The 16,232-nt window shown below is 52.1% G+C and overlaps 2 protein-coding genes across 9 annotated transcripts in view; both read left to right on the plus strand.

Annotated features, from left to right (window-relative positions):
* The window catches only part of KLHL33 (kelch like family member 33), a 55,046-nt gene that overhangs the window by 9,518 nt on the left and 29,296 nt on the right, over positions 1-16,232 (plus strand). The gene's annotated exons all lie outside the window — the stretch shown is intronic.
* The window catches only part of LOC102090873 (excitatory amino acid transporter 4-like), a 31,160-nt gene that overhangs the window by 9,075 nt on the left and 5,853 nt on the right, over positions 1-16,232 (plus strand). For 5 of the 8 annotated variants that reach the window (XM_065042347.1, XM_021282473.2, XM_065042353.1 and 2 more), the window contains 8 exons: positions 7,751-8,008; positions 8,738-8,875; positions 9,564-9,768; positions 10,656-10,698; positions 11,313-11,653; positions 13,849-14,082; positions 15,095-15,289; positions 15,720-15,854. In XM_065042347.1, coding sequence (XP_064898419.1) covers positions 7,795-8,008; positions 8,738-8,875; positions 9,564-9,768; positions 10,656-10,698; positions 11,313-11,653; positions 13,849-14,082; positions 15,095-15,289; positions 15,720-15,854 — 1,505 coding nt within the window. In that variant the 5' untranslated portion in view covers positions 7,751-7,794. Of the gene's footprint in view, positions 1-5,454; positions 6,337-7,750; positions 8,009-8,737; positions 8,876-9,563; positions 9,769-10,655; positions 10,699-11,312; positions 11,654-13,848; positions 14,083-15,094; positions 15,290-15,719; positions 15,855-16,232 lie in introns of those variants that run through there. The other 3 variants (XM_065042346.1, XM_065042351.1, XM_065042352.1) reach the window with 3 other exon arrangements.

The raw sequence follows: 16,232 nt of genomic DNA on the forward strand, positions 1-16,232 counted from the left end.
GCAATTCCTGCCCGTTGCAGACTCTGGGTCAGTGGCTGGAGCCGGGGCAGATCCGTTCTCCTCCTGGGTCTATTATGGTGGTCGGTGCTGGCTGGGAGGGAGTGTGTGGAAAATGGAGCTGCCCTAGCACTGAGCTGAGCAGAAAGCCCTGCCAGGGGCTGCTATAGCAACATGAAGATAGCTGAGTTCACCCCAGTTGGGCTTGTGAATGGTATTTCTCAGCGGAGGCATTTGGCTGCGTTGCTTTCAGCTTGTACTTCCCTTCTCGAGGGCCAGGCTGCAAAGGGTCCAACAGCATGGGGGTGACGGTGCGTCCAGCCCTGTGAGCCCTCTCAGTCCTGGTCCTCAGGACTGAAAACACCCAGCTCATAGCACAGTGGCTGGATTCAATGCTTCTGACCACAGGCACTGAGCTGCTGATGGGGGAGAGTGAGGTGGGAGTGGAGATACCCACTGCTCTGCCATCCTTGCGAGGACAGTCCCCGCAAAGTGCCGGCTCCGCTCAGCTGGTGGCGGAGGGACTGGAGCTCCCTGCTCTGGAGTGCCAGTGAGCGGCCCCAAAGCAAAGAGGACCTGATAGCTGTGAACTGCAATGCTGGGACACCGAGCAGGGTCCCCAGGGTGAAGTGTGGCCCTGCCTTCCCTTGGACAGCCCGCCACGTCCCTTCCTCACCAGCACAGAGCCTTCCCTCGCTCCACGCAGCGATGGGCTGTTCACCTTCTCACTGGGTCACCCAGCACCAGAAGCTGTTCACCTTGGGAAGACCAGTACAGCTCCCTCAGCGATCCTTTGCCTTGCCCCTCTGCATCTGCCCAGCCCATGCAGAGCTCTCCCCAGCCCCTCTCCTCTTGCAGAGACTCCATCCTCTTCTCCCCCTTCGGGTGCTCCCCTGCTGCTACCTGTGGAGACTTCCCTCCTTGAAAATCCAGCTGGTTTTGATGTTGAACATAATAGCAGAGTTTCCTTGGAGACGAGAGAAACAGGGGGCTCAGAAGTGCTGATTATTTCAGTCTCTGGCTGGCTTTCACCAACAGAAAAATAAAAATAAGAGAGAGAGTTGTGTTAGCAGAGAGAAGTGAGACCTCGTTGTCGAGGGGAGGCACCTGACACGCTTTTCCAGGGTCACTCCTTCAGCACCCGAGTGCCCGTGGTGTGACAGCACACGCTGTACCCAACCCGCTGCTTCAGGATTGTGTCGCTGCTCTTCCCCCAGTCCCTGGAGGCTGGTAAACCTGGGAGAGACTTTGCGGTGGGCATTTCTAATTTGGCTGACTTCTGTCAGTCCCAGGAGTAAAACCGATTAATTAGATTAACCCCCTGCATGTTCTTCTACGCAGACATTAGCAATAGTGGGACAAGGATGAAAAGCACAAGCATGTCAATCATTGTCTCCCACCCTTTTGTTCTGAGTCGTGACAACTGGGTTTGTCCCAGCCAAGAGCTTGAACCCTCCAGAGACGGGAACTGGTTGGCCACACAGGTTTTTGCCTTCCTTGGGGTTGATTCTGTGATATTAGTGGTAGTCAATGGTGCGGAGTCTAGTTGGAGGCCAGTATCTAGTGCAGTGCCTCAGGGGTCAGTACTGGGGCCAATATTATTCAATATATTCATTAATGATTTAGACGAGGGAATAGAGTGTACTATCAGCAAGTTTGCTGATGACACTAAGCTGGGAGGAGTGGCTGACACACCAGAAGGCTGTGCTGCCATCAGAGACCTGGACAGGCTGGAGAGTTGGGCGGGGAATAACCTGATGAAATTTAACAAGGGCAAGTGTAGAGTCCTGCATCTGGGCAGGAACAACCCCAGGTTCCAGTATAGGTTGGGAAATTACATATTAGAAAGCAGCGTAGGGGAAAGGGACCTGGGGGTCCTGGTGGACAACAGGATGACCATGAGCCAGCACTGTGCCCTTGTGGCCAGGAAGGCCAATGGCATCCTGGGGTGTATTACAAGGTGGGTGGTCAGTAGATCGAGAGAGGTTCTCCTTCCCCTCTACTCCGCCCTGGTGAGACCACATCTGGAATCTTGTGTCCAGTTCTGGGCCCCTCAGTTCCAGAAGGACAGGGAACTGCTGGAGAGGGTCCAGCGTAGGGCAATGAAGATGATTAAGGGAGTGGAGCATCTCCCTTATGAAGAAAGGCTGAGGGAGCTGGGTCTCTTTAGTTTGGAGGAGACTGAGGGGTGAGATTATTAATGCTTATAAATATATAAAGAGTGAGTGCCATGAGGATGGAGCCAGGCTCTTCTCAGTGGCAAACAATGATAGGACAAGGGGTAATGGGATCAAGCTGGAACACAAGAGGTTCCACTTAAATTTGAGAAAAAACTTCTTCTCAGTGAGGGTGACAGAGCACTGGAACAGGCTGCCCAGGGGGGTTGTGGAGTCTCCTTCTCTGCAGACATTCAAAACCCGCCTGGACATGTTCCTGTGCGACCTCACCCAGGCGTTCCTGCTCCAGCAGGGGGATTGGACTGGATGATCGTTTGAGGTCCCTTCCAATCCCAAACATACTGTGATACTGTGATTTGGATGACATCTCTTGCACAAATTATCAATTGGAAAGCCATCCCAGTGCGCTCTGCATGGCAGAGGGTGCAGGGCATGGACTGGGAACTGGTTTCTGCCTTGGGAGAGAACAAAGTGTGGGGCAAGAAGGCAGATGAAGTCTTCACCTGAACTTGGTGTTTGCTTTTCCCAGCCCCACGCACCATGGTAAGAGTGCTCTGTAATGCCATATCCTGCCAGTGGCCCGGACCTTCCTTGTCCCAGAGCAGGATCCCACAGAGGATCCACTCGACCGATAGATCCCACTCTGCTGAGACCCCCCTGCGCTCCTCAGGGTCTGTCCAATAGCCACAAGTGGCACTTGGTCACTTCCACAAAGTAGCATTTTCTTGTTTATTTCCCAGTGTAGTGCAAAAGTGTCATGCAGGGGCTGGAGGGTGAGAGAAGAGTGGGGAACCAGACCGTGGCCCTGTACTAATTCTACATGTAAATCAGCCCAGGGCACTGCCGGGGATGGAGAGTGTCAGAGCTGTCTGGAAAGCCCTGGGAAGCCTTGTCTCACAGCACATCACCAGAGGATGGAGGGATCACAGCATGACTGAGGTTGGTAGGGGCCTCTGGACGGCATCTAGTCCAACCCCCCCTACTCAAAGCAGAGTCAACCACAGTTGTGTCCAATCAGCTTTTGAATATCTCCAAGGATGGAGACCCCAGAACCTCTCTGGGCCACCTGCTCCAGTGTTCAGTCTGCCTTACAGTTAAAAAGCCTTTCCTTATGCTTAAGAAGAATTACCTGGTACTTTGGTTTGTGTCCAACACCTCTCATCTGGTCACTGGGCAACACTGAGGAGGGTCTGGCACTGTCTTGTTTCCACCCTCCTGGGGGTGTGCATTGATAGGATCCCCCAAGCTTTCTGTCCTCGGGGCTGAACAGTCCCAGCTCTCTCAGCCTTTCCTGACGAGAGACACTCCAGTCCCTCCATCACTTTCATGGCCCTTCCTTGGTCTCTCTCCACTGTGTCCATGTCTCTCTTGCACTGAGGAGCCCAGAACTGGATCCATCACTCCCGGTGTGGCCCCACCAGTGCTGAGCAGAGGAGAACGATCCCCTCCCTCGACCTGCCGGCACAATCACAGCAGAGGTCCAGGACTCTGGTGCTGGTCCCACCTGGGACCTCCAGAGAGCTCGGAGGTCCTGGGGATGATGTCCTGTATGGAGGCCCTAAGAAAAGGCTGCACTGTTGTTAGTGGTTTGCAAGCGTTTAGTTTCATCTGGCCCATGTAAAGCAGTCAAGTGCATTTCCTCTTCACCAGCCCAGCCTAACCCTGGACAAAACCAGACATCTCCCCTCATGCTCAGAAAGCTGGTGGCCCCGTGGCCGCAGATGCTGCTGCATGTGACTGGAGCGAGGGCAGAGCCGTGCGCGGGCATGGAGTAGATATAGTTCCCATAGGCTTAAATGCAGTTTCTGTTCCTGTTGTGAAGGCTGAGGCACGTGAAGCTCTGTTTGGGCAGTGAGTTGGTTACACACATAACAGTGAAACGGGTCCCCTGTGGGCAGCACAAACTCTCTCCTCCCTGGCAGAAACCAAAAGCATCACTGCTGCGCAGAACTGCTCTTCTCTGGCCAGCACCGATGCCCTGGACCCCGGGAGCTGTTTGTCACATGGAACTGGGCCCTCCCTGAGCTGTGTGGCTCTGCGTATGCAGACGCAGCCCGTCTCCCCCAGCTCCCCCCCAAAATCCTGCCCCACGTGCATCCCTACGGCACGAGGAAATAGAGATGTCCCGATGTCCTTCCTCTGGGCTGCCCCACCGCAGCGGGTGTTGTGACCCAGCAGAAGGAGCAGAGATTCGCCTCCGCAGGAGATGCAGGCAGAGGGCTGGAGTCCGTTCCCCACAACCAGATACGTTCATTTTGGAATCAAACGATCCCATGTAGCCCACCCCAATGTGTGCTTTGCTGGGAAGATGACTGAAGCTTCGCGGGGTCCTGGGCTCGAGTTTCCAGTCCCAACTGCCACTTGCCTGACCTGGGACCCCACTGAACCTGCGCAGCCTCCGATGGGAAGATCAGGGCCATTTCCTCCATTTACATGTGAGCAACCGAGTGACATGAAGACCAAGCGATTTGTGGGGTGCGGACAGCGTGTCCTTGTCTCCTGATGCAGCGATGGCCCATGTCCATGCTGATCTGGCAGATGGAGCAAGTTGAAACAAGGGAGAATGACAGAGAGTCAAGACCCCAGGGTGTAAACAGCCTGTCCAGCAAAGTCCCATCTAATCCTTGTCTTAATTTACAGTTGGACTCGATCTCAAAGGTCTTTTCCAACCTAAATGATTCTATGATTCTTGGACACTGCACTGCATCAAAGCTTCCCAGTGTCAGACACCGTTCCCATGGGGCTCTGCCCCACACCCCAAATCACACAGTCTGCCTGGTGTATAGACCAGGTTACCAGCCCATGAATTCCTGTGGAAAAACTCCCCGTAACCCCGTCTGACACGGTCACGGCTCAGGAGGAACTTATTGTGGGCTCCCATGGGCACAAACCGCCTCAATGCAGAAGTGCAAAGTCTTGTGCTGTGTCAGAAAAACCCCTTAAGAAATACTTCCAGCCTTCCTCTCGATGCTGCTGTTTGAATCAGTGAGCGTAGGAACAGCCCAGCGATGGCAGCTTTGTAACAGTCAGACATTGGTTGGGTTTTTTTCTGAAGCTCAACCCGCACAAAACACAAATTAAGAAGGAACTGGAGGCTTTCACAGTCGCTTTCTTAGAATTTGAATTAAATGCAAAATTCCTTCAGCAAAGCACTTAAAATTTGCCCTAACAATTTCATTTTTTATGTCACTTTGACATAGCAGATGTGGATGTGGGTTTCTGAGTACTAAAAAAACATCCAATTTAGAGCATTTAATGTTTTTGAGCATGTTGCAACATAAAAGCTGTATTATTCCCCACAAGCACAATTCCTGTCTGGGCACTTTCACTTTATTGCAAATGTCATCCCAACACCCTCGGGAGCCAATACCTGGCATCCAAAAAGCACTATTGCCGTCCTCCCACCGCGGTGGAAATCCCCCTGGGTACATGGAAAGATAACCACACAAAGAGCAGGACCAAAGAACATAGTGCAAAATCTTCCTTCCCCATTTTTTACTTTCACCATCTGGGACTGATGTCCCTAAAATAGCCAAAATTCCTCTGTTTGTGTGAAACCTCATTGGCAGGAACTAGGCATTAGTTTTGCAACACTGAGCTGTCTTGCAAAACATCTTGTGCTTCCTGGTTCTTGCCTTGAAGTCACCTCCAAAACGCTCTCCCAGATGTCCTGGTGCTTCTGGCAGAGTGGGGCCTGGAGAAGCCACAAATAGAACCTCCACCAACTGAGCAAAACCACCTTCTTCCTCACGGGGAGGAAAATCCAAGCCATTAACAGATCATTAATCCACAAGAGTATTTCGATGACTTACTGCAGCAGCCTGAGAGCTTCCAGCTGATGCAATAGAGAATTTTGACACAATTTCAGGCCAGTGATGCAGAGGGAATGTGCTGTGTAGGGGCCTCTGTATTGCAAAATACACAGATGGAGAAAGGGAGCAAATCAGCAAGAGGGTGGGGACAACACAGGAGCAAGTTCTGCCGGGGAGTTCCTTCCGCGCGATAAGTTTTGCTCTGAGAAGGCTGCTGAGTGTGCGGTGGAACATGGGATGTGGTGAATAACCCTGAGCTTTCCTGTATCAAAATAGAAATTTCATTTCGTTTGCACAAAAATACGTTTTCCGGTGCTCGTGGATGGGGAGACATCTGGAGGAAAGAGCAGGTGAGTCTCTTTATATACGTGGGTTCTGCTCCCACCGTCCCCTGCAGGAATTCGTGCCGTTGCTGTGGGGTGGTCCAGCTCTAGGAAGGACACGTGTTGGAGGAGTGGGAAGTCTTCATTCCCCTCTTTGGAGTAGGTTTCTTCTCAATCTTAATATTTGTGAAGACAGGACGGCAGGTTAACCCCAGCAGTGGAGTTTAACAAGAGATACTACTTGAAAGTCCTATTGTGCTTTTAAGGAAATCTGGCAAAGCGTTTTCCTCAGACTCCACCGGAGGAGAAGGGATTATGTTCCTTTCTGCCGGTGCCACTCGCTGTCATGGGGAAAGCTGTTCTGGTAGGGGCCTGTCCACCTAGGAGGTCTGTCAGAAGTGTTGTTTGCTGCTTGGTCATGTTTGGGACAGTTTGTGTGCAGGAACTGATTTTATTGCCAGGTGATAAAAATCCATTTTTACCGTTTCAGTGATGGGTGGCTGTAGAGACACCTCTGGCTGCCCAGTCCACCATAAGACACAGATTGGCCAGAGCTTCTCCAGAGACACCAGAGCAGTCGTGACAAGACCCTGGCAGCCCTTTAGATGCCTTTCCCCAGGGTCTCCTCCTTGCAAAGGGGAGAGGAGCTTATTAATCAACTAAATAACCCTGCTCAGGGCCCCAGGGAAATGACCTAAAGAGGAAACAGGCTGGGGATGGAGGGATGGGGAGCAGCCCCGTGGAGAAGGACTTGGGGGTGCTGGTGGGTGAGAGATCGGCCGTGAGCCACCCTGTGCCCTTGCAGCCCAGAAGCCAATGGTGCCCTGGGCTGCATCCCCAGCCCCGTGGGCAGCAGGTTTGGGGGATCCTGCCCCTCTGCTCCGCCCTGGTGAGACCCCCCTGCAGTGCTGGTCCAGCTCTGGGTCCTCAGCACAGACACACATGGACCTGCTGGAGAGGGGCCAGAGGAGCCACAGGAATGACCCGAGGCTGGAACAGCTCTGCTGGGGGACAGGTGAGAGAGCTGGGGTGTTCAGCTGGAGAACAGAAGCTCCGGGGAGACCTTAGTGCGGCCTTTCTGTGCTTAAAAGAGGTCAATAGGAGAGATGGGGAGAGACCTTTGAGCAGGGCCTGTTGTGACAGGACAAGGGGTGATGGTTTAAACTAAAGGAGGGAGATTCAGGCTGGACATGAGGAAGAAATTGTTAGCCCTGAAGGTGGCGAGAGCCTGGCCCAGGTTGGCCAGAGAGGTGGTGGATGAACCATCCCTGAGACATCCCAGGCCAGGCTGGATGGGGCTCTGAGCAACCTGAGCTGGTGAAGATGTCCCTGCTCATGGCAGGGGGGGCACTGGGGGAGCTGGGACGGTCCCTTCAACCCAAACTGTTCTATGTCAGGTGCTGCACCTTATGCTTTCCCGCCTCTGCTTCTCCCTGCCCAGCCTAGGCAGATCCGTGCCTTGGGGACCGAGCAGCCGTGCTGACCATGGGCGAGCAGAGTCACGTCAACAGCCTGTTCCTCAACGAGGACGCGGCCAAGCGGCTCAACGCCGAGGGCCGGGTCCAGCGCTTGCGGCAGGCGGTGCAGAAACGGGCGGCGCGGGCCAAGAAGCGGATGAACAGCATCACTGCCGACAGCGCTAAAAGCTTCTTCAGGAGAAACGCCTTTGTCCTCTTCACCATTGCTGCAGTCCTACTTGGTATGGAGCTGGTGAAAAGTTTGTTTATTCTACAAAGATTTTATTATAACAATTTAGCTGGGGAGGTGAAGCTGATGAGCTGACAGCTCAAAATGCTGTTCACATCACAAGTACCTTTGTGCAGAGGGTGTGTGAGAGAGTCCTTGTTGACCATTTCTGGCTGCACCTTCGGAACAGTCTCATAAAAAACTCATCCAGGTTTGTTCAGAGGCTTCTTGTGGGTGCAGCTACAGCCCCAAGGGTTCTTCAGATCCACCCGTCAGCTTTAGGTGGCGGTACCAGGAGTGGTAAATGAGGCGAAGGACTGGTGGTTTGTCCCAAGCTTGTGATCCAGGCTGGACACCTCTAACTCACTGGCTGAACTCAGCTTTAAGAGGTGGGCGGACAAAGTCTCTGAACTGTGTCGTCACATTCGGGTTAAGCTGGGAGGTTGTAGCTCCGGTCACAGCATTTTTGTGTTCATGAGCTTCCTCAGCACAGACCCCAGAGGAGCAGCAAACTGAGAAACCAGGAGACCTGTGGTTTAGCACAAGGATCCTGTGCATATAAATGTGTCAGAGGGAGAGAGGGAGCATACGGTAAAAACTGGATCATGGCCTTTTAGAAAAAAAAGAGCATTTTCTCCTTTGGGGAAAGGAGGAGCTGAAAGGAGACGAGAAAGATGAAATACACGTTGTGAGACTGAGGTGACACACCATCCCATTTCTCATCCCATTTCTCATCCCACAGGGATCATCCTGGCGTTTTCCCTCCGGCCCTACCAGCTGACCTATCGCCAGATCAAATATTTCTCCTTCCCCGGCGAGCTGCTGATGCGTATGCTCCAGATGTTGGTTCTTCCCCTCATTGTCTCCAGCTTGATTACAGGTGAGAAACCCTTTCTGCTGCTCTCAGCCAAAGCAGTCATCAGCAAAGAGATGCTGGCTGTTGTTGGGGTTCCCCTTGGTGAGAGGTGCTGGATTAGCTCGGCTAATAGCGACAAGCCCAAATGTACAATGTGGTGTTTCCAACGCCCAACACTTGAGCACTAACAAGGATTTCATCCTACATAACCTCCAATGTCAAAAAGTTGATTGCCCAAGTCAGCTTCAGGTTTCCTCCAGCCTTGGGAAGGTTAATCTGTGTCAGTCCAAAAGAGCTGGAGTTGGTCACTGTGTGGAGAGCTTGTTTCATCCAGGTCCTCGTAGAAGACATGCCAGCCAGCCAAGCTTTCAGACAGCAGAAGAATTCCACCTGCTGAGACATCGCACCATTATGGACTTAAAGGTCCAGTGTACTGGGAGGGGATTATTTCCCTTCTGAGAGCTTTAGGAGGAAATTGCTATATTCATAAATGCAGCCTGAGACCCACCAGTGCTACACTTCTTCATAACCACAAGCTACATTGTCTCATACCAACATCACCTTGGAGCTCCATCTGCTCTTTGTATTCTGTGCTTCCTAGAGACCCCAGCTCGCCATCCAACACATGTGTGTGCCCTGCACACTTTGAATCTTCCTCAGGCTTCCCCCTTTCCTCTAAGACAATAAACCTTCTCACCTTGTGACTCCCCAGGAATGGCCTCGCTGGACGGCAGAGCCTCAGGGAAGATGGGGATGCGGGCTGTCATCTACTACATGGTGACGACAATCATAGCAGTCTTCATCGGCATCCTCATGGTGATCATCATCCACCCAGGAAAAGGATCCAAGGACAAGCTTCACCGAGAAGGCAGAATTGAGCAGGTGCAGACCACAGATGCCTTCATGGACTTGGTGAGGTAGGTGGACAAGATGGTCTCTTGTTGAGACCGTATCAGTGAGATTACCTTCCTCCACAGGGTTTCCTTTGGAAGTGTTACAGCTTTAGGAAACACTCTTAGGGAAAGAGGCTTATGGCTGAGTCTTGCCTATCTTACTGCTTCCAGCTCAGTCTAGCCAGCTGGCTTTGCCACTCTGAGGTTGGATGCTTGGCCTGGAGCTCTGGAGTCCAGCCCTTCTGTTCGAGATGTTAATGCCAGGTGCCAAAATGTGCTCAGCAAAACAAGTAATGGAAACCACCAATGACTGCAGGCCCTTCAGAAATTCACCCAGCAAAGGCTGCTCCAAATATCCATCTTCACTGACCTGAGGAAATCAGGGAAGTTACTCCTGAGACATTGTCTCTCCCTCCCCTGCTGTGACCTGGCGCAGTGAATTGCGAAGCTGTACCACCTCAAGTGTTATGAAGCTTTGTTTCTGAGGTACAAGATAACAGAGATCTCAAATGACAGCTGTAGAGATGAGGCTGAGAGCAAGGTAGTATACTAAAAATTGTAATATGCCATTGTTTCAAGGTTCAGTTGGTTTTGATGACTCTTTTACAATGGACCCACATCCTAGTGCTGTACATATGTTGTCTCTTTCCACATATCCAAAATACAACCTTCTGGAGTCTGAAAAGATGCAGTGGGAGTTTGGAAAGGTGGAGGAGGGTGCCTGGCTCCAGTTCAGCATATTCCCATCAGTCAGTCAGTCAGACAGAAAGACCCATCTGCTCTGTACCCTGAGCTGGTGTGTGGGCTGTGACCTGAGATGTGGCTCCAGGACAGAGACGTTGGCCAGGAATCCCAGCTTTTCTTGCTAGCCAAACAGGACAATAACTCTTTCCTTGTTTTGTCTACTGCAGGAATATGTTCCCGCCCAACCTGGTAGAAGCCTGCTTCAAACAGGTATGGAATCCCACCTGGTCTATCATCTCCCTTTGCGCCCCATACCCTAGACCATGGTCCAACCTATTTCTCTGAGGGGCGGAATAGCAATTGCTTTATATCACCTTCACTCTTCCCCAAGTCCGAATGCTCCAGGAGGGACCACAACCATCAGTCTGTGTCATAGCACCCCCTCTCAATCTTTTCAAGCTGTCTGTGGACAGGGGCTACAACCTTCGGCCCATCCCACCCTCCGAGTCAGGAAGGGTTTGTGAGATCTCGGGTAGCAGGCTCAGATGGGCAGTGAAATGGGATCAGATTCTCCAAGGATTTGTCTCTTCTGGAGTGCTAGTGCCCTTGGAAGCAGTCTAAAGGGCTACCAGAGAAGCTGGAATATCTTAGTCCTAGGGATACGAGATGTTCCAATGATTTCTTTTGACCTTCAGGTCTATGACCATTTTGATGAGAGTACTAAGCAAGGGAGCTTGAGGACAGGCAAGGCAATTTCCCACACAGATCAGCAGTGAACTTGCAGGACTCTCCTCTCTTTAGGAGGGGATGCAGGAGCCTAGCATGTTGTCCTGAGCTCCTGAACCAGGACCTGTGAGTGCATCTGATAATCTCTGCCTTTTCAGTACAAGACGCAGTACAGCACCAGGGTCTTCACCAGAACCGTCGCCCACAGCAGCAATGTCACAGCAGACGTGACAACCACTCAGATCCCTGTGCCTGAGAACTTCACCAGCCTCCTGGAGAACATCACTCATGCCCTGGGGACCGTCTCCGAGGTGCTGACCTTTGAAGAAGTCATTCCCATCCCGGGCTCGGCCAATGGGGTGAACGCGCTGGGGCTGGTAGTGTTCTCCATGTGCTTCGGTTTGGTGATCGGCAGCATGAAGCAGAAGGGACGGGCCCTGCGGGAGTTCTTTAACTGCCTCAACGAAGCCATCATGAGGCTGGTGGCCATTATCATCTGGTGAGGAGCACGGCCGGTTGGAGCAGGAGGTCTGCAGGTGCAGTTTCCACTGACCTGATGAGAAGTGGGGTAGCTTTAAGGATGACATGCACAGGAGAAGCAGATGGGCACCGCTCTCCTTTGGCTCCATCAGGCTGGAGGGAAAAGTCTGGATGGGATATTTGTTCACATTTCATTTCCTGTTTTTTGTTTTTACCTTAGAAATATCAGGTACACCAGGACTTGCTTTCCTTGAGGCTGCTGGAAACATCCTTGGAAGACCAGAGAGCTGCAGTGGAAGATCTCTTAGCCTTACCAGCAGCGGTAGGGTGTGAGGCTTTCCCACCAAAAGCTTTCCTTCCAGATATGTTCCAGGAGTCTGACTTAGCTACAAATCACAACTATTGCCACTTTCCTGCTACTCAGGGTGGCACCTGTATGTGTCAGCTCTAAGGGCTGAGCTGCGTTGACAAGGTCAACTCCAAATTATTGCCTTTCAGTTTGAGATCTCCCAGATCTCAGCTCCTCTAGAGCTCAGCTGCTCGTTGCTGTCTGTGTAAGGCTGCCTGTGCTACACGGTCCAGGTAGGCCAGGCATTGCTGAGACAAGGCTTCCCTAGAAGGCAGCATTTTACCAAATCTTGTTATTTTAAGCTCTAGAGCTCAAGGTCTAAATAGGAGTTTGCGGTAGGTACCATGAGACAGGAGAGATGTGGGGCTGGCAGAACACGTGGAAATGTCTGACGGGGAGGGGATCTGGCCGCCCCACACCCTCTCCCAGTTTAGATCACTCCACCTTCCGTTTCCTCATCTCCTAGTCACAGTCACAGTCTTTTATCTCAGAGCAACCCCCTGGGCACAGGGGGACAGGCCTGACACAGAAAGACACGAAGAACAACCCTGAGCTCATAGCAGAGCGATAGGGAACCCCAGTCCCTCTGGGACCTTTTCCTCCACAGGTCAGCCAGAACTTGGGGCCTTGCTTTCCTAAGAAGAGATAAGAGTTGTCTGAGGGCACAGAAGGGGGAGCACAAGCACAGTGGGACAAGCTCACTACTCCCAGAGACAATTTCAAGGTGTCTTCAACACGCCCTCCTTCAGCTCCCCCTGACAGTGAAGGAAGGAGGGGTGTTGCTATGTAGCACGTTGGTTACACTCAGGAACTACCTGTGCACATACAGTAAGTAGCGTCTGGAGAGACCTCCTGACCTACAAAACCTGGTAGCAGAGGCAGGACTGTCACCCGCGCTCCTTCCCAAAGCCAAGCTCTGCAGAGCATCCCAGGAGCTTCCTTTGCCTGGGGAGATCCGGTCACTACCTGCAGCCCAAAATATCTTGGAAGAGGGAGGTCAGAGGAAATGAAATACCTGTGAAATCCTTTCCTGCAACTTTTCCAAACCTCCCAGGCTAACTTGGAGTTTGGCATGCGGACCTCTGAGCCTTGTGCATGAATTGCATGTGAGCTCTTGAGCTGTAGAGGCCAATCCCGACAGGTGTGGCCGTGGAACTGGGCTTTTCTTTGGTCCATGTTTAGTTTAGTGCCCATGATATTCTCTGTTGCTGTGTTACGGCTCCTTCCTGTGGAGCCTCACTGCCGCCCATGAAATTCCTTGTTATGGAGGGGGAAAAAAGCTGTAAAGAATGGAAAGGACAGCAGTGTACCTCAAAATGGGTTTTTATATAAGCCGTGGCTGCTTTCACAGGTGGTGGTGTGAGCACCTGAAGGTAGCAAGGCCAATATCCCAGAGCCTATAGGACACAATTGCTTTTATTCCCTGATTCCCTGTTTCTCCTGCACTTCCCTGTACCTCTCAGCAAGAAGAATACCCTCAGCCCAAGCTCTGTTAGGAAGGCAATGGAATAATAGAATCACAGAACTGTTTTGGTTGGAAAAGACCTTTAAGAACATCAAGTTCAACCATTAACCCCATCTAAACCGTGTCCCTCAGAACCTCTGAAGGAGGGGGAAACCTCCAGCAGTGCCCAAGCTGTGCTGGGGTCCCCGAAAGTGCAATGAATGCTGGGTTTTGACCGTGTGGTGAACAAGTCCCAGCTCCCTCCAGGTTTCCAAAAAAGAAACCAGATCATCCAACGATTAGACTCAGTGAGCACTTCCGGTGTGTTGGCTTGTTGGGGATTAGTGCAGACAGCATGCCTTAAAGCTGGTGCAAAGTGCGGGTGCCGGTTCTGAGCACTGCCCTTGTGTTTCTGCCACAGGTACGCTCCGGTCGGGATCATGTTCTTGATTGCTGGCAAAATCCTGGAGATGGATGACCTGGCGGTGATGGGAGGCCAGCTGGGGATGTACACGCTCACCGTCATCGTTGGGCTCCTCATCCATGCCCTCTGCATCCTGCCGCTGCTCTACTTCATCGTCACGCACAGAAACCCCTGGGTGTTCATCGGGGGGCTTCTGCAGGCCCTCATCACCGCCCTGGGCACCTCCTCCAGGTACCACAGCTATTGATATATAGGAGCAGGGGGTAGGACTGATGTAGATGCTCTGGGGCTGTTTCTCAGCACTCCATCACCCTCAGTGCAGCACTACAGCCTCACAAGTTCTAGCACCACCAGCTTTTTGCACTGGTCCAGCCATTTGAGAGTGGAAAGGTTCCCAGTCGCTTGCTCAGGATCCCTCATCACCTGGGTCATTTCTGACCACCAGGGGCCCATGTTCCTCCTCACCAAACACGGTGGTGACTCTGCTCGCAGCACTGAAGTGCTGAGCTCAGGATAAATACCAAATCCCGCTGAATTGCAGCATTGTTCCCCATGCACACACCTCTCACACACGTACTCGCACTCCTTTCTCTCTCCCAGGCACACACAGCTGGCATTAAACTCACAGGAGGCCTGGGCAAAGGCACAAGCACCCGTGTGTTCAGTGCCAAGGCCAGGGATCGTAGGCAGCTGTTACTCCACTAAGTGCCATGTTTCTTGCTATATTCATTTCCTGGCAAGCACGTAGCAGTCTCTCCCACGTGTGTTCTCACACCGAAACACACTGCATTTTCCCTGATCACGTTCTCTTTCAGAAGCAACTCTCTGCAAGATATATTCTCACCCATGGGTCATTCTTGTCTTATGCACTGAGGGGGGTGAGAAAGGGCTCAAGGTTTTTAATAGCTGGAAAAGGAGTTTTGGTCTCGAGTCTCTGTCCTATGTACCCTGAATCCTCCAGCAGCACCTTATTTTGGTGTTACACCAGCATCATCAGCCTCAGGGCTACAGAGCCCCTGTCCCAGCCCCCTGAGGAAAGCCATGTCTGAACGTGCAACCGCAGCGTGCACCATGACTGAGGAAGCCTTGCTTAGACTGTTCTTTCTCCTAGCAGCTTCTGGCCTCTGGCTCACATGGCAGGGTGAAAAAGCAGGTGGGTAAGGTCATAAACCAGGCAGAGGCTTAGCCCCTCTTCCAAAGTCAGCACGTGCCCAGTTCACGTTGTTTTGTGAATTCCTTTCAGCTCAGCGACGCTGCCCATCACCTTCAAGTGCCTGGAAGAAAACAACGGTGTGGACAGGCGCATCACGAGGTTTGTCCTGCCTGTGGGAGCTACCATCAACATGGATGGCACCGCTCTGTACGAGGCCCTTGCAGCCATCTTCATTGCACAAGTCAACAACTACGAACTTGACTTCGGGCAGATCATCACAATAAGGTGACTTTCGAAAGAGCTGTGGGACTACAGAGAGGGCGGCAGTTTTGTTTGCTTATCTGAGGTGTGGTCAGATGATTTTTGCTCAGATGATACAATGAGAAAAACCAAAGGTATGGAAAAGAAGGGTGTGCGACAGCTCCAGGTGGAGAAGCACATAAGGTTTGGGCACCATGTCTTTGAGGCTCCACTTGAGCCCTGGTTGCATTTCAGGCCATGGTCACCCCTTCACCTTACGGGTGGGTGTTTGGCAGGGGCAGCCTGGCTGCTGTGTCCCTGTCCCACGTGTCACCATCCCGCTCGGTGACCAGGGCAGAAAGGCTGCCAAGATGTTTTGTAGATTATGATTTTGAGCTACTTCCTGACATATTTGCCAATGTGACCACCTCTTCTCTGCGCTTTGCTGAGAGCTGTGCTTTCCTGTTCCCTGCAGCATCACGGCCACAGCCGCCAGCATAGGGGCCGCGGGGATTCCCCAGGCAGGACTGGTGACTATGGTGATAGTGCTGACATCGGTGGGGCTCCCTACTGAAGACATTACGCTGATCATCGCTGTGGACTGGTTTCTGTAAGTCCTCTGCTCTGCAGAGTGTGCTGATCTGTGCTCCCTGCCAGGCCTGACAGGGTTTGTCTGTGTTCCCGATGTCTCTGCCACACACAGTCTCAGAACCTGTATCATTAAGCGTAAAACACACCAGTATCCATGAGATCTTTGCACAGGAACCCTCTCTGCTCTTCAACGTGTGCTTCAGCTACCCGAGGCATAAGAGGTCACTTGCAGAACAGCCTGGTCTCCACACTGATAAAGGCATCTTGTGCCAATAAGCAAATCCACACTTCAGAGTGATGGTTCTGTGCTGCTAAACACAGAAACGGGGACGAGACTGGGCTGTACAAAGTTGAGGAGTGTTTAGATGGATGCAGATAGTCATCTACATTGCTTCAT

This window comes from Columba livia, chromosome 27 (genome assembly GCF_036013475.1).
Source record: "Columba livia isolate bColLiv1 breed racing homer chromosome 27, bColLiv1.pat.W.v2, whole genome shotgun sequence".
In the NCBI taxonomy this organism is placed as follows: Eukaryota; Metazoa; Chordata; class Aves; order Columbiformes; family Columbidae; genus Columba; species Columba livia.